Below are 27373 nucleotides of genomic sequence, written 5' to 3' on the forward strand. Positions count from 1 at the left end.
TACCTACATTTCCTGTACTGTTGCCCTGAAAGTGTTAATTTCCTGCCATATCCTGGGGTTTCTTTCGCATTTGTTTCCTGTGGTCAGTATTCTCTGAGTGTATCCTCTGATGTGGGTTTTATCAGTGTGTTGTTTTAGTTTTCATAAACAGATTCTCCTTTATCGCCTCTTGAGGATTCTGTAATAAGACGCTGCTTATCAGAGCTACATGTTCCCGCGTCGCATCTATGCAAATTACGGTGGAGATATGAAGCGTTTGCGCTAGAGACAAATGCAGGTATATTTGCTTCCATAAATCGCCGAAAAATTATTGAGCGTGTCTGTGTGTGAAATATTTCCCTAGACGAACCGTTTTTTTCAAGCGCCACAAAGATGCATGTATGCAAGTATTCATTTTCAAGTAGTGCGGAACATTCTCGGGGCTTTACGGTAAATTTAGCTTCTGAAGTTTGTCTACGTTGAATGTTACAGCAAACCTACGCACTGGGAGTTGTGATGGGCGATAAGTTATGTAGAAGTTCGAGTCTAACTGGGAAATAACAACATACGAAACTACAAGGTGCCAGACGAGCGCTTAGACCTAATCGCGACAGTTACCTTGGTGGTGAGTAACGTTAATATATAATAAAATCTTGATTAGAAAGAGGTATTACGATCACGGTGCATAGGAAAATAAGGCTTCACGCACATTTTTTAACAGTGAATTGTAAAATGTCTTTCTCACGCTTGTCTTTACACACTGACTGACACCTCTTATTGTTATAAACATCTGTACTGTTTTAAAGCACCTAGATTTCCCATCTGAGTCTCGTGTTAAATCGCGAGTGAAAACGTGTCCCGTGAAAACACGAGACTGGAATGTTAATGGTCTTATACTGATGCATAAACGCAGACTCTGTCTCAAAAACCAATGGTATATCTATCTAAATAGCATTTGGTGCTCTATTAAGTGTGTAATACCAAAGACTATAGAATACCTTAAAGGGACTTTGGTAATAGGCTACCTAATAATGAAACAAAATTTAATACATATTTTTTAGAAATACACAATTCTGGCATAAACATTTCCATTCCAAGTATCAATTATTCGACATATCTGTCATGTACAAATGTACTTATGGTTGCAGCTGTTGTTATCAGGCTAATATTTATTTTCAGGAAATCAAAGATTATTGATTCCTGGGTGCAGTTCCTTCTAAGTAAGTGATTTTAGCTGTGGTTTTCATATCTAGGCAAAACAGTTGCAAATAATGAAATCATCAAATGCAAACAGCTGCATTATCTCAAGAGTGAAATGCTCTGTCAAATCATTTTACTCATACAAGGTTTTATGATTTGTTTGATCTGTTATAAGTTTATTATGTGTTGAATATCTCCTTCTCTTTCTTCCAGCTCTTTTCTAGTTTACTTGAACTTCTGTCTCCCTTCCACTGTGTCTATTGTTTCACCTGCAGCCTGGTTGCCTGCCATCAGTGGGCACAGTCACCCAGTGCAACACCGTCTAATACCCTCTATCTGCCCTACTGTTCACTTCTTTAATATCAAATGTTTAATATTTTAATTTATAACACAGTCACATTCAAAGGTTGGATGTCAAAATGTCTATTTTTGTCAAAATGTATTAAAAAATTCAATGGAGTTTCATTGGCACCCGGTGGCTGTTTGTGGTATAACACCTAAACCAAATTGCAAAGGAACCTACACTTTTTTTGTGTCAACTTCAAATTTGGAACACAACTTATTTAGACATATGGCTTTAATTTTATAGCAATTCTGGATTAAAACATATAAAATATAATAAGTAGTACAGTACATTTTCTTTACAGTAAATTTAAACTTCTATAACTTTTAATCTATATGCTTTCATGTAGGGCTGAAACGATTCCTCGAGTAACTCCATTACAAAAAATGATCGAGGCAAATTCCTCTGCCTCGAAGCCTCTTTTAATTTATTATAAATCTCACGTCAGGTTCTTTCGCAACGATTTTTTTAATGTGACACAATGCGTTTACGTCACCCACAAAGCGGAAGGAGACACAAGCCCTTCGTCCGAAATCACATACTGCAAGGAGTCAGCAGTGTTCTGATTTGAGGGCACGGGCAAACGTGGGCAAACGTAAAGAGAATGTCGTGGCATGTGTCCATTGCAAGATAGAGCTGGCATACCACAACTATGGCCCTATGATTTCTGCGATGCAGAAAACGCGGAGGGAATCGCGGAATCCAGTCATAAAAACGGAATTTACAGTTAAACGCGGAATGGCACAGAATTTGCCACATTTTGAATGAATGAATCAAAAATAGGTCATTGCACTTACATCAAATCACGAAATGGACTAGTATCTGTAAATATTAAGCCGGAACAGTCTATTTAAATATGAATCCTGCATGTTTCTGTGCAGAAGCGCCACTTCCTTTATCACACACACTGAAGCGCGCATGCTGTCTCACTAAATGAGGACGTGAACACATGAACAACATCTCCAGAATTGCTCTGACAGTCAATTCTTGAGCATTTGACTGTTTGATTTGAGTAAAACTAGCGTCACATCACATACACAGAGCTGTAAAGGTACGTCAACCCGTCAAAATAAAAGTCCTGTTTAGTTTAAAGACAAGTATTTGCCAGAGATGTATTACTATTGGTCAGCAGAATGTACATATAGCCTGCTACTAAAAAAAATAAAAAATTTTTTTTAGAGAACCGGCTTTACTGACGTGATGCACATTAACGATCAGCCGATCGTGATCTGAGCAGCCCTAGCTAGATTGATGGGTTATCTTATTTTGTGGAGAAAGTTGCTTTAGAAAGATAATTCAGCCCAAAGACAATCTGGAATGACTCCAACAGCCACAAGTGATTTAGCCTTTTTTTCCTTGCTATTTTTACTCATGCTTAAATGAATACAGATTATGTGATAACAACAGTGCAGACAAATCCTTCACTTGTGAAAGTAAAATACACATACAGTAATAACAATAATGAATGGGGTTTTTTAATCATGCATCTTTTCACACATATTATGCTATGCTGCTTACGTTTAAAGGAACAAACAAAGAGGAGAGAATCAAATGAGAATAATACACAGAAATACAAAAAAAGTATATGGATGCAAAGAATATGATGGATCTACTGTCTTCCAATTGGAAGAAAATAACAAAAAGTTAAGCAGATAAACTATGGTTAAATTTATCTTGCCGATAAAGCTGGTATGAACGATTTCATGAAATGTGTGCACTTTGTGTTAGAAGGACAAATCTTTATTGCCATCTTTCTGCTACCTGTAGAATTTTCTTATCAAGTGTTTTCAAACCAGTGTTGTTTATAGTAAGGTGCACAAATCAAGGTAAACTGCATGTATCAGGACAGGTAGCTGAGAACATAACATGTTCTCACCATTGATAAGAGAAGCTGTGTTATGATTTGGTGTAAACTGAGAAGAACGGCGGTATCAGCACAGATCCCTGCTGTACTCCAGTTGTGAACAGCCTCTGCTATTTATACATCTAGAGCAGGGTTCCTCAAATCTTGTCCTGGAGGGCCAATGTGCTGCAGAGTTTAGCTCCAACCTTGATCAAACTCACCTACTTGTGATTTTCTAATGATCTTGAACACAGTGATTAGCATGCTAGGGTGTGTTTGATTATGGTTAGAGCTAAACTTTGCAGAAAAATGGATCTTGTGGGCCAGATTTAAGGATCCCTGATCTAGAGAATGATTTTTTTTGCCTCTATTTTATTTCTAATATCATGCTAAAATTTCACATTTTGTAAACTATGTCAAAAAGCATAGCTAATTTTTTCCCCCACTTTGTGTGCCTGGCTGTTTTTGTTTGTTGTTGTGTTTGCACAGGTGTGTCTTTGTCCAGTAGCCTTATGGCTGGTTCTGAGACAGATGCAGCAAAAAGGTGGCAGAAATGTGTGGACTCTGTGCTGTGTGATCTAACTAAGGATCAACTGAAATCTATTGAAAACAACAGTGGTGAGACAAATCACATACTCCGTATTTATTATCATACATTTTAAACTCTCCCTGTAACTTTCATGTGAGCTTGAAGACCTCGATCAGTGGGTTCATGAGTGTTTGATTTGAGCTGGAATTAGATAGGGCTCAGATATTCTTTCTATTTTAAATTGATGTTCAGTGCTTGCCCCATATCTAGAATTACCATTTAGATTATTTGTATACCTCACTGCTGCCTGTCCCCACCTTGATGCCCAAATTTATTGCAGTTTTACATCTGTTGTATTGTTTTTAATAGTTTAGACTAAGGCTGTCAGTCGCTTACATTTTTTAATCAAATAAATTAAATGTTTCGATTAATCTAATTAATCGCAATTAATCGCAAAATTAATTTTACTGTGAAAATAGCAACAAAAGATTATTTAAAGCTATTTTCGTGTTAAATTAGAAAGTATCAACCAGACATTACAAATTGAAGCTTTAGAAATATTTTATTTGATTCAACATAACATTTTATTACAAATAAACATTTAGGCTAACGGACTGACATAAACTATGGAACATAAAATAATATAATTTGAGAAACATCTCAGTGTTTTTTGCTCATACAATGAAAGTCATTGGTAACCAAAACAGCTTTGTTACCAACAGTCTTCAAAATACCTTCTTTTATGTTCCTGTAAATGTCTTTCATTCGATTAGTTAAAACCGCTGATTCATTCAGGAAATAAGTAAATGACTCTCTTTATGAATAGGCCTTTGAATCATTGATTCACACACTATTAGTTCAAAACGCGGATTCATTCAGAAACTAAACAACGCTGTGCTGCTCGGAGATGCGAAACAATTCCGCTGTGGCTTTAAAGGTAAATGTTCTCTGCAAAACTGAACAAAAATATAATTTTTTTTTTTTTAAATATAACAATATTAACTTCTTATTTACTGAACTGTCCTAAAGTAAATCACATTTAAACTTGTGATATTCAGGACAGAAACGGCACTCGTCTGATATTGCTCCCTCTGATCGTGTGATATCGCTTATCATATTATATAAATATGGGAAAAAAAACTCACACGGGGCATTTTTAGTCCAATATCTTTCGTTTTAAGGCATAACTGCATTCATGGAGTAGTTGCCCAGCATCATATTTGTCAACAGTCAACTGATGGCATACAGATTTGGGGGAGGGGCCAGTGCGTTAACTGCATTAAAATATTTTAATTGCGTTATTTTTTCATAACTAAGTTAACACTTTAAACTGGCAGCCTTAGTTTACACTTTTAATATTGGCCATTTGTCAGATTTCATGGAACAACATGAAATATAATAAAATGTTATTTATCGATGTGAGCTAAAATTGAGATATCAGAAAATGTTTTCTGATATACACAATCAAGACCCTGGCAATGGCAATATGAGCAGTAAGGCAAGGTCTTAAATGGCAAAGGACAGGCATCATGAACATAATAAACAAAAACATTAGCTATTTGCTTGACAATTCACTGTTAACCTCCGGACTTCTTTTCAATCATTTTTTTGTCTCTAAGGACAAAGGATTATTTATGCAACATCCACAAGTCAGTCATGCTTGTAAGAACAGGTATTGAAAGTGTGACAGTGGGTCCTCATACTTCCTTGTGAAAAGATTGCAAAACATGTAGAATGCATAGAGAGCAATGACTGGTTTCACAGCTGTTTTGTCTCATTAACATGCTTCTAGAAGGATTGTTTTCTTAAGCATAACACTGTAACTGAGTGAATTTTGTGATCTTTGACCCCTGGTGATGTAACATTGTTGACACTGAGGCCTGTCACCATGGCTGTTTTTCAAAACAGCAACAAAAGGGCCAAATATAGAAACATCTGTTATTCAAAATATAATTGAAACCTGAAAAAGAGTCATTATTGTGTAAAATAAATAATAATTTAGATTCTGCTCTGTTACTAGTTCACTAGTCACATAAGCAAGTCTAAAACATCAGATGGATATTCATCCACTGAAACACAAGATGCTCTTGTCTTGAATCAAGACCAGCTCATTCCAGTCTGAGTCAAGATTGAGTTTACTTTACTCCTAAATCCATGACAAGACCAAGACCATGAAATATGGTCTTCAAGACTGAGTCCAAGACCACAATTATATGGTCTTGGTCTTATGGACTCAGGAGCAAGTGGACTCAGTCTTGAGCCGCTTCTGGTTTCTGTCTCGACTCTAATGAGATTGAATACAGCATGGCGTTTTACCAACACCTGTGGAGTTCATCCAGCTTGAATGCTGCTCTTACTAAATCAGAAATTCCTGATGAATTTTCTCTTCAAATTTTCACTTAAACATCCCGTTTTTCATGCTTTTTTGAAGCTTTGAATGTTTTTTCAGTGAGCAATATAACATGTGTTCATGTTTCGCGTGTAAAAAAACACAGTATTTTTCACACAATTCACTTATCTGTATACCGCTGTTTTCACTGTCATAAAAACGGGCTGATGTCATCCTTGTTCTATAAAGTCCCTCCTTCAGAAATACGTAACGAGTTCTGATTGTGCCAGCGGTTCCTGTGTTGTGATTCTACAAAGTTTTGGTGAGTTTTGCAGGGAGGTTGGTAACGTTAGTTAGCATTATCGTCCACTTTAGCTAGGCTACTGTAACCTTTATATGGTATGAGTCATATCAAGCATTTTATGATGGCACTGTCAAAAAAATATTAAGCCTAGGCATACCTTTTTGTGCATTTACTGAACATTTGTGTAATAATTCATGGCAACGACACGTGTTGACGACTGAGCGGTGATTGCAGTCAGGTACAAAGCACTGCACCATGTTGCTGACATTATCGTTAACCGCTATCACACACGCACAGAATATAAAATACACAATGATAAATATAAAATTCAATACACAACACCTATATAAAACACAATTTATTTACACGATTAATACTGAAAGAACTGCTATTAACTACACATTTAAATAAAATTAACTGGAGGAAAAAGTTTGTGCGGCCGTCATCAGATTTGGAAGTCGCTCAAAATGCTCTTTCGCGGTTGTGGCTTCAGTCGAATTCAGTGAGGCGCGGTGGTTTATGGGATGAGTAGTTCCTGCGCTCGAAATGAAAATATGTACACAGTCTTGTACCTTTGACTTTTTTTGAATTTTCTCTTCGTTTTTTCACTCGAAATGATATGTTGTATGCTTATGAGTTCAGCCTTAGATGGTTATCCTCAGACATGCTCTAAAACTCTTTAGATACGGATATTTCCAAAAGTCAATGGGAGAAATGAATGGGAAATTTACTTCCGGCACCAAAGCTCTCTCGGGCTGTGGGCGGGACTGTGATGCTCTATTCCTGTGGGCGGAGGTTAGTCAAAAAACTGTTTTAGGGACGTCATTACTGCAGGAACTAGAGGGATGTAGTCCAAACGGGTCGTTTTGTATAGGCGAATTCTGTTAAATAAAATATCTCGCTTGGCATTGAACTTTGAGCTTAAGAATTTTACAGATATTATTTATACTCTAACAACAACATTACACACTAACTAAAGTTTAAAACATGGGATCACGAAGAACGGGACCTTTAAACTGTTTTGCTGGAAATTGAATATTTTGTATTACAACCCGAATTCCGGAAAAGTTGGGACGTTTTTTAAATTTTAATAAAATGAAAACTAAAGGAATTTCAAATCACATGAGCCAATATTTTATTCACAATAGAACATAGATAATGTAGCAAATGTTTAAACTGAGAAATTTTACACTTTTATCCACTTAATTAGCTCATTTAAAATTTAATGCCTGCTACAGGTCTCAAAAAAGTTTGCACGGGGGCAACAAATGGCTAAAAAAGCAAGCAGTTTTGAAAAGATTCAGCTGGGAAAACATCTAGTGATTAATTAAGTTAATTGATATCAGGTCTGTAACATGATTAGCTATAAAAGCTTTGTCTTAGAGAAGCAGAGTCTCTCAGAAGTAAAGATGGGCAGAGGCTCTCCAATCTATGAAAGACTGCGTAAAAAAATTGTGGAAAACTTTAAAAACAATGTTCCTCAACGTCAAATTGCAAAGGCTTTGCAAATCTCATCATCTACAGTGCATAACATCATCAAAAGATTCAGATAAACTGGAGAAATCTCTGTGCGTAAGGGACAAGGCCGGAGACCTTTATTGGATGCCCGTGGTCTTCAGGCTCTCAGACGACACTGCATCACTCATCGGCATGATTGTGTCAATGACATTACTAAATGGGCCCAGGAATACTTTCAGAAACCACTGTCGGTAAACACAATCCGCCGTGCCATCAGCAGATGCCAACTAAAGCTCTATCATGCAAAAAGGAAGCCATATGTGAACATGGTCCAGAAGCGCCGTCGTGTCCTGTGGGCCAAGGCTCATTTAAAATGGACTATTTCAAAGTGGAATAGTGTTTTATGGTCAGACGAGTCCAAATTTGACATTCTTGTTGGAAATCACGGACGCTGTGTCCTCCGGGCTAAAGAGGAGGGAGACCTTCCAGCATGTTATCAGCGTTCAGTTCAAAAGCCAGCATCTCTGATGGTATGGGGGTGCATAAGTGCATACGGTATGGGCAGCTTGCATGTTTTGGAAGGCTCTGTGAATGCTGAAAGGTATATAAAGGTTTTAGAGCAACATATGCTTCCCTCCAAACAACGTCTATTTCAGGGAAGGCCTTGTTTATTTCAGCAGGACAATGCAAAACCACATACTGCAGCTATAACAACAGCATGGCTTCGTCGTAGAAGAGTCTGGGTGCTAACCTGGCCTGCCTGCAGTCCAGATCTTTCACCTATAGAGAACATTTGGCGCATCATTAAACGATAAATACGTCAAAGACGACCACGAACTCTTCAGCAGCTGGAAATCTATATAAGGCAAGAATGGGACCAAATTTCAACAGCAAAACTCCAGCAACTCATAGCCTCAATGCCCAGACGTCTTCAAATTGTTTTGAAAAGAAAAGGAGATGCTACAACATGGTAAACATGCCCCGTCCCAACTATTTTGAGACCTGTAGCAGAAATCAAAATTGAAATGAGCTCATTTTGTGCATAAAATTGTAAACTTTCTCAGTTTAAACATTTGCTATGTTATCTATGTTCTATTGTGAATAAAATATTGGCTCATGTGATTTGAAAGTCTTTTAGTTTTCATTTTATTAAAATTTAAAAAACGTCCCAACTTTTCCGGAATTCAGGTTGTAAATTAGACAAAAAAATTGCATAACATCACTATGCCTTATGCTTGTCTTTCATTATATCCATCAGAGGAACGGGACTTTTTGGTGGTACATCACCTGGCAGACCTGAAAGAATGCTGCATCTCTCCACTCATTCATGGCACACCTATCACCTGTAAAGTGGAAAACACAGAGCGATACACCACCCGCTCTAAGGTGCGTTTGTGGGTTTGTACTTAATAATGTGTTGCTGTGTTATTCTTAACAGTGTAAAAATCCTGTTTGTAGGTACGTGTGTGCACTCTCTACACGGTCCGTCTGACACATGGCGAGTTCACATGGACGGTAAAAAGAAAGTACAAGCACTTCCAGGAGCTTCACAGAGACCTTTACAAACACAAAGTGATACTGCAGTTCTTGCCCCTGGGAAGGTAAGCGTGCACACACAGGCCCATGCAAATTCACTACACTTCGTTTGTTTGGCTGGGACTTTTGACCTGGTGTTTTCCTTCCATTGTTCTTGTGATTTGATTTAGATTTGCCATTCAGAGACAACAGCTGGCAAGTTTGACAGAGGAAATGCCAACTTTACATGGAAGCGATAGAAACAGGAGAACGTCTGGCAAACCGGTAGATGCGTAATAACGCAAAGCCCATCTCCCTCTAAAAGTTGTACACCCACATTATTGTATGTATTGCGTTATGTGTGTTTTTCAGAAATATCTGGAGGAATATTTAAACAACTTGCTAGAAAACACTTTCTACAAGAACTTTCAGGGGATGGTGAGAAGCTTACGTGCACATGCGTATATACATATAATTACAATGCACATCATTTATAAGTATATAAGTGTAATTACCATGTTTTTAACTGATGTTAATATACTTTTTGTATACTTGTCTACTTAAACTGTTTATTGATGGTTATCCATCGTTCTATATTGGTTCTACTGAATAATAATAAAAATATGTTTTTCATTTTTATACTTTGTTTGCTAATGACTATCAGTCCTTCAATGTTGGGTCTATAATGGGAATAATAATATTAAGATAATAATTATATTGATGATAATTAGGGGTGCACGATATACAGTACAGACCAAAAGTTTGGAAACATTACTATTTTTAATGTTTTTGAAAGAAGTTTCTTCTGCTCATCAAGCCTGCATTTATTTGATCAAAAATACAGAAAAAAACAGTAATATTGTGAAATATTATTACAACTTAAAATAATAGTTTTCTATTTGAATATACTTTAAAAAAAATAATTTATTCATTTGATGCAAAGCTGAATTTTCAGCATCATTACTCCAGCCTTCAGTGTCACATGTAACATCCAGTCTATCACATGATCATTCAGAAATCATTCTAATATTCTGATTTATTATGAGTGTTGGAAACAGTTCTGCTGTCTAATATATTTGATGAATAAAAGGTTAAAAAGAACTGCATTTATTCAAAATAAAAAAAATTCTAATAATATATATTCTAATAATATTTTCTTTACTATCACTTTTTATCAATTTAACACATCCTTGCTGAATAAAAGTATTGATTTTATTAAAAAAATTAGTGTATATTGTTATTACAAAATATTTATTTTTAAAACATAGCTTTTTTTTTTATTATTCATCAAAGTATCCTAAAAAAGTATCACATGTTCTGAAAAAATATTAAGCAGCAGAACTGTTTCCAACTTTGATAATGAATCATCATATTAGAATGATTTCTAAAGGATCATGTGATAATGATCCTAAAAATTCAGCTTTGCATCACAGAAATAAATGATGATTTAAAGTATAATACATTTAAAAACAATTATTTTAAATTGTAATAATATATCACAATATTATTTTTTTTTTCTTTATTTTTGATTAAATAAATGCAGGCTTGATGAGCAGAAGAAACTTCTTTCAAAAACATTAAAAATAGTAATGTTTCCAAACTTTTGGTCTGTACTGTATATCGGCCGATGATTAATGCGTGTAGTAACAGCTACTCTATGTGAAATCACGCACTTGATGGTATTTACTGCTGATTAGATAACCAGCTTAAAATTATTACTGACTAAATGTGCATCAATCATCGGCCGATATATATCTTGCACCCCTAATGATAATGCATGTCTTTATTGTTAAAATCACATTTTTTAGTTATTGTGTTAAAAAGCTGTATTAAATACGTTTGGCTATTGGACATCATAAAAATAATTGTTACTGTATCACATATTATACTATTAGTCAGTCTGTAATGTTTGTTATGGATGTACCTGGATGTCTCCAAAATTGTTTCTTTTTGTCAGATTTAGCTAAATTCTGGAGGCCACTTTCTCCTCAAAGTGTATCCAGTTTGAACAAATGTACAAATATTGTACAAAATTGCAGAGGATTGTGGTTTTATGCTTGTTTATTAAAGTGTGTACTGTGCTCTCAGTTGGACTTCCTGACAATCAGTCCACTGTCCTTCATCAGAGACCTTGGACCCAAAGGCCTGTGAGTACAGATTGTGTGTGTTTCTTCTCTTACATTTTTAATATTATTACATTTTTTAGTCATTGTTTGTTTTTGTTTTTCCACAGTGAAGGTTATATTCTGAAACGGTCCGGGGGTCACCGCATCCAGGGGTTCAACTGCATCGGTCACGATCAGGTCTGCTTCCGCTGGTCTCGCCGTTGGCTTGTGGTGAAGGATTCGTTCCTACTGTACATGTCCAGGTGGGTTTCACCACAACATAAACACACCCTCATGTGTGTTTACTGTTATCTGTTACTTCACACTGCTCTCTGTTCTTTTCTGTTGTTTCATGTTACAACATGCCTTTCAGAGCTGTGAACGTATGAGAACACACATCAGCCGCTTTTTATTTTTTATTTTTTGGTGGTTCTTTTTTTTTTTTTTTTTTAGCAGCTGTTTTTAATTCATTGTCCATCAGCTTGAGTCCTAGTTTTTGGAACCATCCATTGTCATGCAACAAACCTCTAATTTTACCCTTAGAAAATAAAAACAGGGTTCCCACTGGTCCTTGAAATCCTTGAAAGTTTGTGAATCTGCAAAAAAATTTTCAAGGCCCTGAAAAGTTTTTGAAAATAAACATACATTGATGCAGGTCCTTGAAAGTGCCTGAATTTATTTTGTGCAAAAAGTTGTGAAAATGTGAAATGTGAAATCCACATTTTTGCCTCTGGTCAACAATTTGTGGCCTTTGCGTAGAAGCTTGCTTGATTAACATTATTTACACGCATTTATGCGTTACGTTAATTGTTTTTAATTAATTGAGTTAATTGAGGTACTTTGTGTTGTACGTTGCCATGGCGTTAGAGTGACCATATTTCCTTTTTTCCCCAGACATGTCCTCTTTTTGACCTAAAATAATTTCTGAATCACCCAAAATGTTGGGAATTCGGCTTTTGCTTTCTACTGTCGCCAGTGCTTTTTTGTATTGGAGCTTAGGAGGACTGTTTTCTTAATCCCGCTCCCACTGAATTTCTGACCATTACTGCCCGCTCCCGTGATTTTTGGGTCCAATTTCGCCCGCTCCCTGCAAACATTCGCACATCAGGGAACCGCTATCAACACCCAGATTATTTAAATCTCTTTTGTGTCAGCCATCTCTCTCTCCTCAACCCGTGATCAGTCAAATCTGACTCCTGCAGCTCGTGTTGAATGCAGGGTTGTCAAGTCCACATTTGTTTTCTCCCTATGGTTACTTGTAAACTGTTAATGGGTTGATTTTCCCCATGGGTTAAAGGTTTGAAATGTTTCATTATATTTGACTAAAATGCTTGTATGGAAACATTTTTGCATTCTGCATGTGATAAAAACTGTGCTAGATGTTAAGTTTTGTGAAGGAGGGGCACTGGTAGGAAGCTTTTAGCTGTGTTTATGATCAATATGCATAACAGTGACTGCAAAGTATGTATTTTAGGTATGGAAATTACATTTTCTGTTTTGATATTTGGGATATGGTCATTGCACTACTTTGGGCACTACTTTAACCACCAGCCAACCACACCCCAGCCCCCGCCCCGCCCACACCCACTGTCCTCTTTTTGGAAAACTAAAATACGGTCACCCTACATGGCGTTCGTGCGTGCACAAAACTACTAGGATGGTACCTCTGTTTCACAGACACACCTGGAAATTAATGTTGAATTGCTTTGCTTGTTAAGATAATGTAAACCCATGAGGCAAGAAAAACTTAAAAGTATATTCATATATCTTAAAACTTCTGGTTACATGAGCCTAAGCTCTTTTCAATAAAATCCATGCAAAAGTTAATATCAGATCATTTTAGAATACAGTATAGGATGAACCGAATATTCTTCAGTTTTATGCAAAATGCTAAATGTTTTTATAGTTGTGTTTGACACATGAAAACTGTAACAATGTATCTTACAAGATAACACGATGTAACCTCGCTCTCACTTTAAATGTCCCCACATTAAGTCCTTGAATTTGAGGATATTGGACCTGGAAAGTCCTTGAAAGGTACTTGAATTTGAAGTTAATCACGGTGTGGGATCCCTTTAAAAATAAAATATGCGACATCTAACATACTTAATTTATGCAGAACTGTGCAATATTGTACAATGTAGGGTGGAAAAGATGGTCACTCAAAACACATTGATCCCATTCAGCCTTACTGCAACTTACTTTCGGCATCAGAATCACACAAGGTCATTCAAAGGTTACAGATGTAGTTGGAAATTATGCAGGAGTTCGTGCTTGGACTAGAAGCCAGTAAAACAAGTTCCCCCTTACTATGTCAGTATAGAGGTCATCAGTGTTGTGTCATCCATCTGAACAGATGCTAGGTGTTTAGAGGACTTGCATCAAGTGCAGATGGAAGTTTATATCTTTAATACAATTTAAAATAAGTTTGCACGGGTGAGTAGCGTCACATTCAACCCCTCAGTTGAACTCCCCTAAATGCCTATGTCAGTGTTTAAACAGCATTTTAAAATATTTCAGGAAACAACATGAGTCATCATGTTCCTCCTTCCTTTTACAGCTTGATCCAGTTAAAATGGGTTGCTGTAACCACTGCATCGTGTGTGAGCCAAACAGGCTGACAAGTTCTAGAAAACAGAACGGTTTCCTTGAAAACATTGGTGAAACTTTGCCCAGCCCTTCATTGTGTGCTAGTAAAAAGCCCTGAGGGTAAATATGTAAGCTTAAGTGAGTTATTTGCGAATATTTGACAAAAAGAAACCAAAGACAGCTGTTTATAAAGTATACTAGAGTTGGCCTGGCCCGATCTGAGAGTCTTCCCAGTTTTTAATGATGGACATGCAAGTCCTGCTTGATTATATATAAATGTTTCTTCATGAAGAAAAAGCAGAGGTGTTGTCTCAGTGGCTGTATTAGAGGCCTTATCTGGGTGTGGACCTTCTCATCATGTTTAACATAGATAATATAACTTTCATGTATTACTGTCCTTCTATAACCTTCTTATAACCATATATAAACTTCTTTCTTTTCCTTTAATTCTATTCCACTATTTTACACCAAAAGCTTGATTTTTTTTTTTATCTATTTGACAGAAGTCACTTATGTTCACCAAGGCTTCAATTATTGATCAAACATACAGTAAAAAACAATAACATTGTACTTTCTATGTACTTTTAAAATGCCATTTATTCCAGTGTTGGTAAAGTTACATTTTTCAGCTACTAAAAATTAAGTCTTCAGTATCACATGAAATTTCAGAAAACATTCTAATATGCTGATTTTGTGATCAAGAAATATTATTTTGGAAACCATGGTACATGGGAGTTTCAGTTTTTTTAAAGAATATATATATATATATATATTTTTTTCTATTTTGCTGAACAAAATCATTAATTTCCATTAATTAAATGGTAGTGTATTTTCAATGTGAACCTGACAAAATCATCTGTTTTTTATTTTGGTGTAAAATGTTGCTGGATTCTGCTCAATGTAGCCTCAACCTTCTATTGTTTACTACTGTACTCATGTTTAATGTTGATAAATATTTAATGTAACATTCTAGTGACTCGTTTTTATAATAGATTTTCTGTTTTCTGCTGTGTATGAGCAGAGACCCTGGCGTTGTGTCGTTTGTGCTGCTGTTTGACCCAGAGCTGAAGGTGTTGGTTGGAAGTGTTTACACTGATACCAAGCATGGCGTCTGCATCGAGAACTTCAGCAGGTAAAAAATGTCTGAGTCTGAGGACCAATATAAGGAAGTCTTCCTACTACTTGCACCAGTCTGACAGACCGTTTTCCAGAGACGTGTGCAGCCACAGCTGGTATGTGTGTGTTTTGTAGGAAGCTGGTGATTAAGTGCAGTAGCTACAGGCAGGCCCAGTGGTGGAGTCATGAGATTCGGAGTCTCTCTAAGCGCTGTGATTTCCTCCAGAAGCATCGCTTTGATGGCTTCGCCCCACCCAGACCGGACACTCTCACTAAGTGGTGTGTGTGTTTATATAATATGTCCTTTGATGAACTTTCGATCAAGGAAGATGGATCGAGTAGTTTGTGTAATGGAGTGGGTGTTGAGTAATTTGACTCATTGGTTGATCGACAGGTATGTTAATGGGAATGGCTATTTCTCAGACGTGGCTGATGCCCTGGAACAGGCCAAGCAGGAGATCTTCATCACTGATTGGTGGTAAGTGTACTGTACAGTACAAGGGTTGAATGGGTCAGCAGCTCCATTTGTGATCATACAATCCAGACATCAACTGCTTCCACCATGTTCCCACAGTGTTGGTGTTAGCATCTCTGTTTTCACTTCCTCTGGTCTCATGGAATAGTAACATGTCTTTTAAAACAAAAGTCTTCTGGGTATTTTTGCCTACTTTATTGTATGCTAATCATGTGGGATACTGCTTTTCGGATGCTAGAAACTGTAAAGTTCCTTTCAACGTTTGGGGTCAGTAAGTTTTTAAGAAATTTAATTGATCAAATATGACAATAAAGATATTTATAATGATACAGAAGATTTATATTTCAAATGGTGTTCTTTTGAACTTTGTTCATCAAAGAATTCCCCCAAAAAAGAGGATGTATCAGGATTTCCACAAAAATGTTAAGCAGCACAAATGTTTTAACATTGATAATAATAGGAAAAGTTTCTTGAGCACCATTAAGAATATTAGAATGATTTCTTTAAAGATAAAGTTGCACCAAAGACCGGAGTAAAATGGTTCAATTGTAATACAATTTCACAATATTAGTAATTTTTTGTTCCTGTATATTTGATCAAAGTAATGCATGAGAAAAGTAAAGAAAAACATTTTAAAAATCTAACTGTTCCTTGAACTTTTGTACTACCTAAGTAGACACAGTCGGATGCTGGGAATATCAGAGATTTAGTTGTACAACATTTGTTGCTATTGTTTAGTGTGGTGTCATATTTAATGAGTCAAAAATATACATATGAGTGAAAGTGTTGTGAGGATTTCTGAGTTTTTCTCTCTGTAGGCTCAGTCCAGAGGTTTTCCTTAAACGTCCAGCTACAGGAACGTACTGGCGCTTGGACAAGATTCTCAGACGCAAAGCAGTATGGGGAAGACCCTTTAACTTTACATTAATCTGTTATACATTATATTAATTCTCTCCCATATATATCTTAAAATGCAGTCCATCTGTCAGACAATCATTTATAATTATTACTATAAAGAACTATAGATAGAACTTTAACAAGACCCCGTGTGTGTGTGTGATGTTTAGGAACAGGGCGTGAAGGTGTGTGTGTTATTGTATAAGGAGGTGGAAATGGCTCTGAATATCAGCAGTGGCTACAGCAAGAGAACACTGATGAACCTGCACCCCAATATTAAGGTTTGTTGTACTACACACACACATATCTGTTCTTACTGCTGTTTGTCCTCTCATCCTTCCCACTTTTGTCATTCGTCTTATAATGTTATAAATGTACTTCTTTTGCCCTAGGTGATGCGTCACCCTGATCATGTTGCCTCAGTTGTGTTCTTCTGGGCCCATCATGAGAAAATGGTTGCCATCGACCAATCAGTGGCCTTTGTGGGTGGGTTGGATCTTGCGTTTGGGAGGTGGGATGACAGCGACTATAGGCTGAGTGATTTGGAAGCCCCAAAAACAGGCAGTAATGCAGAGGCAGCCCGAGAGGTTCAGTTATATCCAGTAGATTTGATGGCATGCTTAATTGATGTGTCTATCTCTTACTCTTTGTCATTCTGTGTTTGATTTGTCAGTCTGATGCTGTGGATGGCTCTGCAGTTCCTCTGGCAGAACCTGTGGCAGAGTGTGAGGATGAAGTAGATCTGAGCTGTAATGCCCTCTTGTGGTTGGGAAAAGATTACAGCAACTTTATCAAGAGAGATTGGTCACAGCTGAACCAGCCCTTTCAAGGTACCCAGTCCAATACAGATTTACATTATTACTTACATTTTTTAATCACCACTTTAAAATCTTTTTTGTAAACAGTATTTTTGAACTACAACCTAATTTGGTCACTAGAAGCATTTGCAAATCATTAAATCTTTTTCCACTGCATGCAAAAGTGTTTTAAAATTACTAAAAGACACCAAATGATTTAGCCGCAGTTTAATTTTTTTGAGAGTTACAGTCTGACGGTGCAGCATATGCAGCATAAGATTATAATAAGACTGGGAACGCAATTAATAGTTACCAACTACTTTTTGTTGATAACAAAACAATAGCGATAGGATGGCAAAAAAAAAACATAATTGCTTTAAGGAATAAGTACCAATGCATTTTGCTTCGGACAACAAATGAAGACCAGGCAACTCTATTATATAATGTACAGTGATATGTAGAAAATTTACAATCCGTGATAAATCTTAAGGCACTGTGTTACACAGCTTCCAGGTAGGTATAAGATAAGAAGAGGCATGCTGATATACTGCATCCCCGTAGTCAAGAATCAGTAAAAAACATTTCCAAACACAAGCTTCTTCCTTGCATTAAAAGAAAAGCAAGACTTATTTCTAAAATAAAATCCTAGCTGCTGCTTTAACTTTTGTCTCAAATAATTAATATGTGAATAAAATGTATTTTTTCATCAATTATGATGCCCAGCTACTTATACTCTGACACTAATGCTATCAGTTTCCCTAGCAGAGTTCGGAGAACAACAGAACTATCTAAAAAAATGTTTTAATTTGATTTAAAATACTGTTTAAAATACAACCAATAGGGATTTAAGTTGGTTTGTCTGGCCTTAGCCCATGCAGCATCCCATTCATGAATAAGGTCAGACAATGCAGTTCAGAACCACGGATTATACCATATTATGCATACTTGTTAATAATCAGAATAAAACTGTCATAAAAATATTACCAAGCACTTTCAATATCTGGGATTAATGTAATTTTGTCCCAGTTAAATTGAGCGAGGTTGTATAAAAAAGCCTTGTATATTAAAGTGTTTCTTACAGCGCTTGGTGATAATTCGTGGTTTCTGCTTGGATAATTTTATATCGCTAGCTACCACAACAACACAATGATCACTAATATCATTTGCAGATACAGAAGCTAGAGAATATTTATGAGGGGCATTTGTGAGAACAAGATCTAATAATGTGGATTTTTCTGTAAATTTCAGAAGTTCAGTCTTGTAGGTGAATTTACCAGTTGAAAAAGATTTTATGTATTACAAAACACTTTAAAACCATCAGATACTGGATGCATCCAATTTAAGTTAAAATCACCCATTAATATTAATTCTTTATAGTTCAAAGATGCCAAAAGGTCAAAGTATAACTGGTAGCTGATGGAGGTCTATAACAACTTTTTATAGTAAGCTGACATGAACTTGAAATGGTCAAATTAACAGCTAATAGGTCAAGCTGTTTAGCTACAGATTCTGAAAATAGGGTGATAGTCTCATAGCATTCTTTAACATAAATTACAACCCCGCCCCCACCCCATTTTGGTCTGTCCACTCTAAAAACATTGTAACCAATGATGCTGATCTCTTTGTCTAAAATAGTTTTGTTGAGCTAAGATTCAGATATTACTTTAACATCCGCATTTGTGTTTCTTGCCCAGATAAGGACCACATCAAATTTAGGTAACAAACTATGAATGTTAACATGGATAAAACCCAAGCCTGACCTGGATTTTAGTTCAGTTGGAGTCGTAAAAGTTGGGGCACAGCTATTATATGGTCCTAGATTTGGCAATACATTCCCGAAAATTAGTAGCATAAGAACTATAAAGCTCCTTCATCCAACTGATTTACATGCTACATAATTTCTTAAAGTCGGACTCACATGGGTAGAATAATTAATACAATAGTTCTCTTCCTTAGTTAGAGCACACCTTATAAAATCTACATACATAAAAATCGAAGGATACAACTCAAAATAATATTGTTTAAAAGGAGCAATGTCTGTAGACAGTCCGCTGCATGTCCAGCTGTCAACATGTGCAAATGGTAAATTGCACGTTATGGATGAATCATAAACAGACCTACTGTCTCTGAGGTGCGATACCGCTGTCACTGAAGTTCAATACTGTGAACACCTGCAGCAAACACAGAACTCGCCCAACCCAGTCTTTTTCACCCAGTCTTGGATCCAGTGCTTGAGTACGATGCAACAGAACAGACGTATTCCAGACAAACAAAGTGTAATGTTAAAAGTCCAGCTGCAATCCCAAAACAGCGAGCTACTATTAAGCAGATTCAACAATTTTGAGACCGGTGTGTCTATACATACAAATCCATTCACAAACGAATCCACGCTGAAAGACCAGGGAACGAATTAAATGGATTTTAGCGTTGAAAATCAAGGTCATATATGTTTAAATATAATCAGGAAACTTCTAAAACTGGATTTTAAAACAACAGGCCATTTAAGCAAAAATAAATGAGATGAAAGGACAATGCACAAACACCAACAGACTAACGAGCCGCCATCTTGGAATGTGCCATTCTTATAATAAGGGTACCAGTGTTAAAAACTAACCTGCTCAATAGAAGTGCATTTTGAACAAAAAAGAACAAGGATGAGGGAATAAATGTGAGTTCAGCTAGTAGTGTAGCTTCTGTTTTTTCCTCCTCAGACAATGTTGACAGAACTCAGGTGCCACGCATCCCCTGGCGAGACCTGGGTGCTGTGCATCATGGGAAGGCAGCCAGAGATCTCGCACGACACTTCATCCAGCGCTGGAACTTCACAAAGGTCAGAACTCAAATGGCTATTTTTAATGTTTGTTATTGTTCTTACAATCAGACACTTGAGAATCTTTTTTCTTGTATTCTTATTTGTCTTTTAAGATCTTTAAGAACAAGTACAAGGGTGACTTCTACCCGTACCTACTGCCGAAATCCCACTGCACTGCAGATAAGCTGCCATTCACCATCCCTGGTGCCTCAAAAGCCTCTGTACAGGTACGTGTTCATGCAATTTACTTTTTTTTTCTTTGTTTCCACCCATTTAATTTCTTTTCTTTTCTGTTGTCATTTATTTATTTATTTATTTTTTAAATTCATCCTTCTCTTTTTCTCCCAGGTTCTTCGTTCTGTGGATCACTGGTCTGCTGGCACATGTGAACAATCGATCCTCAATGCCTATATACATGTTATCAAGAACAGCGAGCATTACATTTATCTAGAGGTAACACTCACTCTATGACCTTACCAAAAGCATTTGCCTCTGACTCATAAGACTTTACACGCACACACACACACACACACACACACACACACACAGCTGAACAGACACTGTGCTCTGTTCACACACAAAGTCTCAGTGTTGTGGAGTTGTTTGCAGTGTTCTCTCCCACTAGGATCATGTGATTCTACTGCATTCAGTTGGCAACACACAATAGTCCTCTGCTCTTGCCTCCTGCTTAGAAACAGGGTCCTAATGCGAGTAAGCTAAACTAAGAAGAATGGAACAGATAAGCTTATACTACAGCCAGAGGAAATGTTTGTCCCTACAGAAATGATAACAGATAATGGTAACACTGAATGAGGAAACTTTTGCATTTATTATTATTATATTTTATATATTTATCATATATATATATATATATTTAAGGATTAAATTGTATTCTTTGTTATTTGTCTGATTGTATACTAGCCTATTCATCTCAAGCATCTGCTAAGTCTACAAATATGCAAAATTGTAGAAGTAATTTATTGAGGTAATCCTAACAAGGTTATATATGATCTTTTTAAAGTTCACCTAAAAAATGTCTTTTAATTTTCTTCCCTAGGAAATGAAAAGTAATTTTATATGTGTGTATATTTAAGTATATTTATATATTATTTAAGTATTCTGATTAATGATATATATATACAGTACACACCAAAAGTTTGGAAACATTACTATTTTTAATGTTTTTGAAAGAAGTTTCTTCTGCTCATCAAGCCTGCATTTATTTGATCAAAAATACAGAAAAACAGTAATATTGTGAAATATTATTACAACTTAAAATAATAGTTTTCTATTTGAATATACTTAAAAAATATAATTTATTCCTGTGATGCAAAGCTGAATTTTCAGCATCATTACTCCAGCCTTCAGTGTCACATGTAACATCTAGTCTATCACATGATCATTTAGAAATCATTCTAATATTCTGATTTATTATGAGTGTTGGAAACAGTTCTGCTGTCTAATATATTTGATGAATAAAAGGTTAAAAATAACTGCATTTATTCAAAATAAAAAACAAATTCTAATAATATATATTCTAATAATATATTTTCTTTACTATCACTTTTTATCAATTTAACACATCCTTGCTGAATAAAAGTATTGATTTTATTTAAAAAGAAAGAAAAATTACTGACCCCATATTACTGACCAGTAGTGTATATTGTTATTAAAAATATTTATATTTTAAAAACATAGCTTCTTTTTTTTTTTTTTTTTTTTTACTTTTTATTCATCAAAGTATCCTAAAAAAGTATCACATGTTCTGAAAAAATATTAAGCAGCAGAACTGTTTCCAACTTTGATAATGAATCATCATATTAGAATGATTTCTAAAGGATCATGTGATAATGATCCTAAAAATTCAGCTTTGCATCACAGAAATAAATGATAATTTAAAGTATAATAAATTTAAAAACAATTATTTTAAATTGCAATAATATATCACAATATTACATTTTTTTTCTGTATTTTTGATCAAATAAATGCAGGCTTGATGAGCAGAAGAAACTTCTTTCAAAAACATTAAAAATAGTAATGTTTCCAAACTTTTGGTCTGTACTGTATATATATATATATATATATATATATATATATATATATATATATATATATATATATATATATAAAATCATTAATCAGAATACTTAATTAATCGAAATAACATGAATTTTAATCATATAAAATACAGCTCTCGATCTTTGGCTAGAGAAAATCCAGTGCAGTAAATCTACTAGTAAACCTGTGAATAATGGACAAGACCATTAAACTAGATCTTGCAGCAGCCTGTTTTATAGTTCACAAACAAATGAGACAAATTCCATAAACCCAAGTTTCTCTGTCTCCTCTTATTCAGAACCAGTTCTTCATCAGCTGCTCAGATCAGAAGAATGCCATTGGAGACACTATTGTCAAACGGATCCTACGGGCTCACAGGTTTGTTACCAGCCTCTTTAAAAATTATACATGTTTAGTGAAGTACAATGTACTCTGCAGTGTCTTTGTGTTTTTTTTAGCATGAACTGTAAGCTTTATTTGAATTGTTATAGTGAGAGGAAGAAGTACAGGGTGTTTGTTGTAATTCCTCTGCTGCCCGGCTTTGAGGGTGACATCAGCCAGGGAGGAGGAAATGCCATTCAGGCTATACTGCACTTCACCTACAGGTACACACACACACACACATACACACACCAGCCCATCCAAACATCTACATTAATACACACACTCTCACAACACTTGTTCATGTTTTGCTAACAGAACTTTTTCTGTGTAGAACGATTAATCGAGGAGAACACTCCATTCTCTCAAGATTAAAGAAGCAAAGTAAGTATCTGACAGAAACGTATTTAGCTGTCTGTAATTCTGCTACCATGGTATATTTGTTTGGATCCTGTTTCCTTCTTCATCTGCAACTTTCACTTCTCACGTCTTATAAAAATGATTTAGTTTATGTGTTGTTGTTGTTGTTTTTTCAGCCATGCATTATAACATTCTACCCATTAATCAATCACACAGATTGTGTGTCATTTATTGTGTTCATGAGTGTCTCATCTCCCCATTAGTGCAGGACGAATGGACACAGTATATTTCTCTGTGTGGTCTGCGCACACACTCTGAGCTCGGCCAGTCCCCTGTAACAGAGCTCATCTACGTCCATAGCAAAGCCCTCATCGCTGACGACCGTTGCTACATCATAGGTGTGATATTTGCCCTCAAATTAATACAGTAAGACACAATTTACTGTGTCTGTGACCCAAGAAACTAACTTTCAGAGCCGTTTTTTTCCTTTTTATGTACATTACCAATCAAAAGATTTGTCAAAATATATTAACATTTTTATTTAGCAAGGCTGCATTAAATTGATCCAAAGTCAGTGACAGTAAAGTCGTTTATAATGTTACAAAAGATTTCTATTGCAAATAAAAGAAAATATTAAGCAGAACAACTGTTTTCAGCTTTTATAATACTATCAATAATAAGTGTTTCTTAAGCATTAAATCAGCATATTAGTATGATTTCTGAAGGATCATTTGACACCGAAGACTGCAAAGTAAATAGAATTCGGGTATTATTACCCTGGGTTATGATTTGGGAATAACTGACCCAAGATATTTACTGTTTGCATGATGAAGATGAGCTCCAAACTAGTCCACCTGCTGGTGAATATTGCAATATTGTTCAAATCCAGAATTCTTTGTAATGTTCTTCAGGGTCAGCTAACATCAATGACAGGAGCATGCTGGGCAGTCGTGACAGTGAGCTGGCAGTGCTGGTGGAGGATGAAGAAAGAGTTCCCTCAATCATGAACGGAGAGGTGTACCAGGCTGGACCACTAGCACTCGCCTTACGAAAGGAGTGCTTCAGGTGTGTATGCCGTGCTTGTGTCCAAGGCAGCTACATTCACACAGTGGACTGATCTGAACCACTCACACACACATCCTAATCTATTATCTACCTCCGCACAAACAATTTTGCACACTTTTGCTGTCTGCATTGTTCTCTAGTCTGTGTTAAACATTTACAGTTCTTATATAATAATTTTAAAGGCTTAGTTCTTATTTAACCTTTACTTAGCCTATTTAATATAATTTTATTATGTCCAGTTTAGTTCTTTGCAATCCTGTGTTCTGTGTTTTTTGTCTATGTAGCACTTTGGTCCTGGAGAAATACTGTCTTGTTTCACTGTATACTAACTATATAGAGCTGGAATGACAATAAAAATACTCTGAATCTGACTACAGAGATGTATTCAGAGTTGTCAAGCTTTCTGTGAAGGAAGAAAAAAGAATCATAACCACCACTTAAAACAGTGTTAAATAAACACACTTAGGAAACTCACATCAGGATTTTTATGATCATTGAAAACCTGGAAATATGAGGGAATTTTTTTTTAACATTTGAATAGTCAATGAAAATTTATATAGACATGCATTGCATGGAGGCTCAGATAGCTTGATCCTCCTGCATTTCCAGCACTGACTCTACAGCGCCACGGCACGAGTTTCAGTCTCAATCTAATGTGATGAGATAACCAGGCTGTGTACCAAAAATAAAAGCATTCTGTTGAGCTGTCCAAACTGCATGCTGGAACAAATATACATGGTGCAACCAATTGTTCTTCTCAATATTAATGTGGAAACCATGATGTTTTTTTTTTATTTGTTTTTTTTTTCAGGATACTTTTGATAAATAGAACGTTCATACATACCAAGTCAAAAGAACAGTATTTAAAATCAACTCTTTTGTAACATTATCAGTTTCGGTTTTACTGTTTCTTTTGATAACTTTAATGTGTTCTTGCTAATTGAAAGGTATTTTAAAAAAAACTCCCATTGACCCCAAACTTTTGAATGGTAGTATAGTATAGCACAACAAATGACTCTTCTGAGATGAATCGTTCAAGACGAATCAAAAACTCACAATTTATTTATGTGAATCCGTATGAAGTAAGGCTTTTGTGAGAACTTAAAGCATTTAATTTAAGAAATGCTACTTTATGTGCAGTCACAGTTGATTGGACAAGAGTGCCAGAGAGAAGAACCATATCATTAATAGTCAAGAGCCAATCACTTTAGCTCTTTTTGCATTTCTCTCCACCAAATGCCTTTAACATAGCTGTATAACGTGAGAGTGGTTCTGTAGCTGGAGCTATGATAGATTTGTGTTTGTGCAGTGAAGCACCTCAGCTTCCCATTTAGTCCAACATCTCCGCTGTCTGTGTAGGAGTGTGTGAGTGAAAAAGGGACGTGTGCTCGTGTGTGAGCAGAGCAATTTCTATTGGCACGCTGCGTTCCATACTGTCAGCTACCAGAACATCTCTTGGTTGCCAAGGGAAACAGTGAGATGCTTCTAATGATGTGTGTGTCTGCAGCACCTTTCACTGCTGGCATTGCTGTTGTTTATACAGGGTCGGAAAACTTACAGATTTCATCAAAAATATTTTCATTTGTGTTTCGAAGATGAACAAAGCTCTTGCGAGTTTTGAAAGACATGAAGGTGAATAATTAATGACAGAATTTTCATTTTTGGATGAACTATCCCTTTAATATAGTCTTGGGCAATAAAGAGTTAAATGGCCAGAACCACTTCGCTAAATACTTTGTTACTAAACTGTACCTATATAAATTAAAACTTTATTCTTTACTTCTTTTTCTTAGCGTACTTCTCGGAGCAAAATCTGACCCCAGTCTGAACATTGATGATCCAGTCTGTGATCATTTCTTCAACGATGTTTGGAACAAAATCGCTCAAACAAATGCCATCATCTATGAGAAGGTGAGGGACAGAGCATTTGTTCTGGATTTTCTCCACACTCCCACTGTGCCATTTATGTACTCTGTGTCTTTAAATAAAGGTTTTCATTTAAAGTCACTGTAAAGGATTTGAACTGATACAAAAACACTCAATGTGGGACTAAACTATGGTGAAACCTGCAATTATTGTAATTTGCAGGTTGTGCAGTAGTCCTGCAGTAAAGCCTTCAGACAATAGCACCACTCCCATACACTTCTGTGCTATCATTACCCATATATTTACATTCACAACTCTAATCCCAGTGGGTGCATGTACTAGTTATGAATATCCTAAAAGTTTTTGCTTTAAAACGTTGGATTGTAATATGAGGCCAGTGATTGTACTGCAGTATCTTTTCTTCACTGTGCAGGTTTTCCGATGTCTTCCACTGGACTCCATCCGCAACTTGCGTGAGCTGCAGGAACAAGTGAATGCTCAAAACCTCAGTCTTACTGACCCGGAGAAAGCCAAAGAAGAACTAAAGGCAATCCAGGGCATCCTGGTCCATTTCCCACTGCACTTCCTGTGCGAGGAGTACCTTCTCCCATCTCTTAAAAGCAAAGAAGGAATGGTTCCTACGGAGGTGTGGACATAGCAGGGAAGAGTATCCAGCGAAATGGAAGATTTCAGAACTTAAAATATCACACATCTGCTAACTAAGCTGGAAGCTATGGTGGTTAACCGCCACACGTTTGGCCAATTTGGTTTGGACTAAAGTAATGGTATTAAATGAATGTTTAGTTCTGAACACTAACCCAAATTAGTGTAGAAATACAAAATAATCTTGCATAAGAAGATAGACACGTTTATACCAGGAGAATCACATAGTGTGGTTGCTAATTATATGAAGATACAATGAAATGACATCAATCTTCTACCCAAATGCCCATTATGACCACAAATGTCATGACCGGAGTATTTAAAATGGCTGAGGATTTATAGTACTGCATATCAGATGAGGAAAAAAGAGCGAATAAGGCGAAAGAGAGAGAGTATTTTTGATGCTCGAGGAACAGAACGTACATTTATTGTTGTGAATATGTGTGGGTGGATGGTGCTGCTTTACCTTCTTTTCCCTCTTTCTTTCTTTATTTCTTGTGTGCGCTACACCTCACAGTGCAGTGGCAGCAAATCTGTCAGAACATTTGTGGTTGTTATGGTGACGGGTATAAAGAGCTGACTTGGTCTTGGCTGCTGAGAGAGAGATAGAGAGAACGAAAGAAAGAGGCAGGAAGAGATTGTTAAGAAGCAGGAAAAAATAGACAAACATGAATAACTGTGTGTGTGTG

General features: G+C 36.1%; 1 protein-coding gene across 4 annotated transcripts; it reads left to right on the top strand.

The window, feature by feature from the left end:
- The first annotated feature begins 258 nt into the window (after window positions 1-258).
- Window positions 259-27373, top strand: pld2 (phospholipase D2). 4 transcript variants are annotated; one of them, XM_059550396.1, is made up of 26 exons: window positions 403-604; window positions 1159-1199; window positions 3855-3983; window positions 9244-9371; window positions 9444-9586; window positions 9692-9785; window positions 9873-9938; window positions 11589-11647; window positions 11734-11868; window positions 15216-15326; window positions 15446-15589; window positions 15705-15788; window positions 16604-16682; window positions 16853-16963; window positions 17075-17269; window positions 17356-17512; window positions 20191-20309; window positions 20405-20518; window positions 20640-20744; window positions 22648-22727; window positions 22841-22954; window positions 23065-23114; window positions 23354-23488; window positions 24002-24155; window positions 25949-26066; window positions 26455-27373. In XM_059550396.1, the coding sequence occupies exons 3-26, from the start codon at window positions 3878-3880 to the stop codon at window positions 26677-26679; spliced, it is 2826 nt and encodes a 941-aa protein (XP_059406379.1). In that variant the 5' UTR covers window positions 403-604; window positions 1159-1199; window positions 3855-3877; the 3' UTR covers window positions 26680-27373. The 4 variants fall into 4 exon arrangements, with proteins under 4 accessions (XP_059406380.1, XP_059406379.1, XP_059406378.1 ...); XM_059550397.1 differs by lacking the exons at window positions 403-604; window positions 1159-1199 and adding an exon at window positions 259-277; XM_059550395.1 differs by lacking the exon at window positions 1159-1199 and having other exon boundaries at window positions 404-604.

The sequence above is a fragment of the Carassius carassius genome, chromosome 5, assembly GCF_963082965.1.
Source record: "Carassius carassius chromosome 5, fCarCar2.1, whole genome shotgun sequence".
NCBI lineage: Eukaryota > Metazoa > Chordata > Actinopteri > Cypriniformes > Cyprinidae > Carassius > Carassius carassius.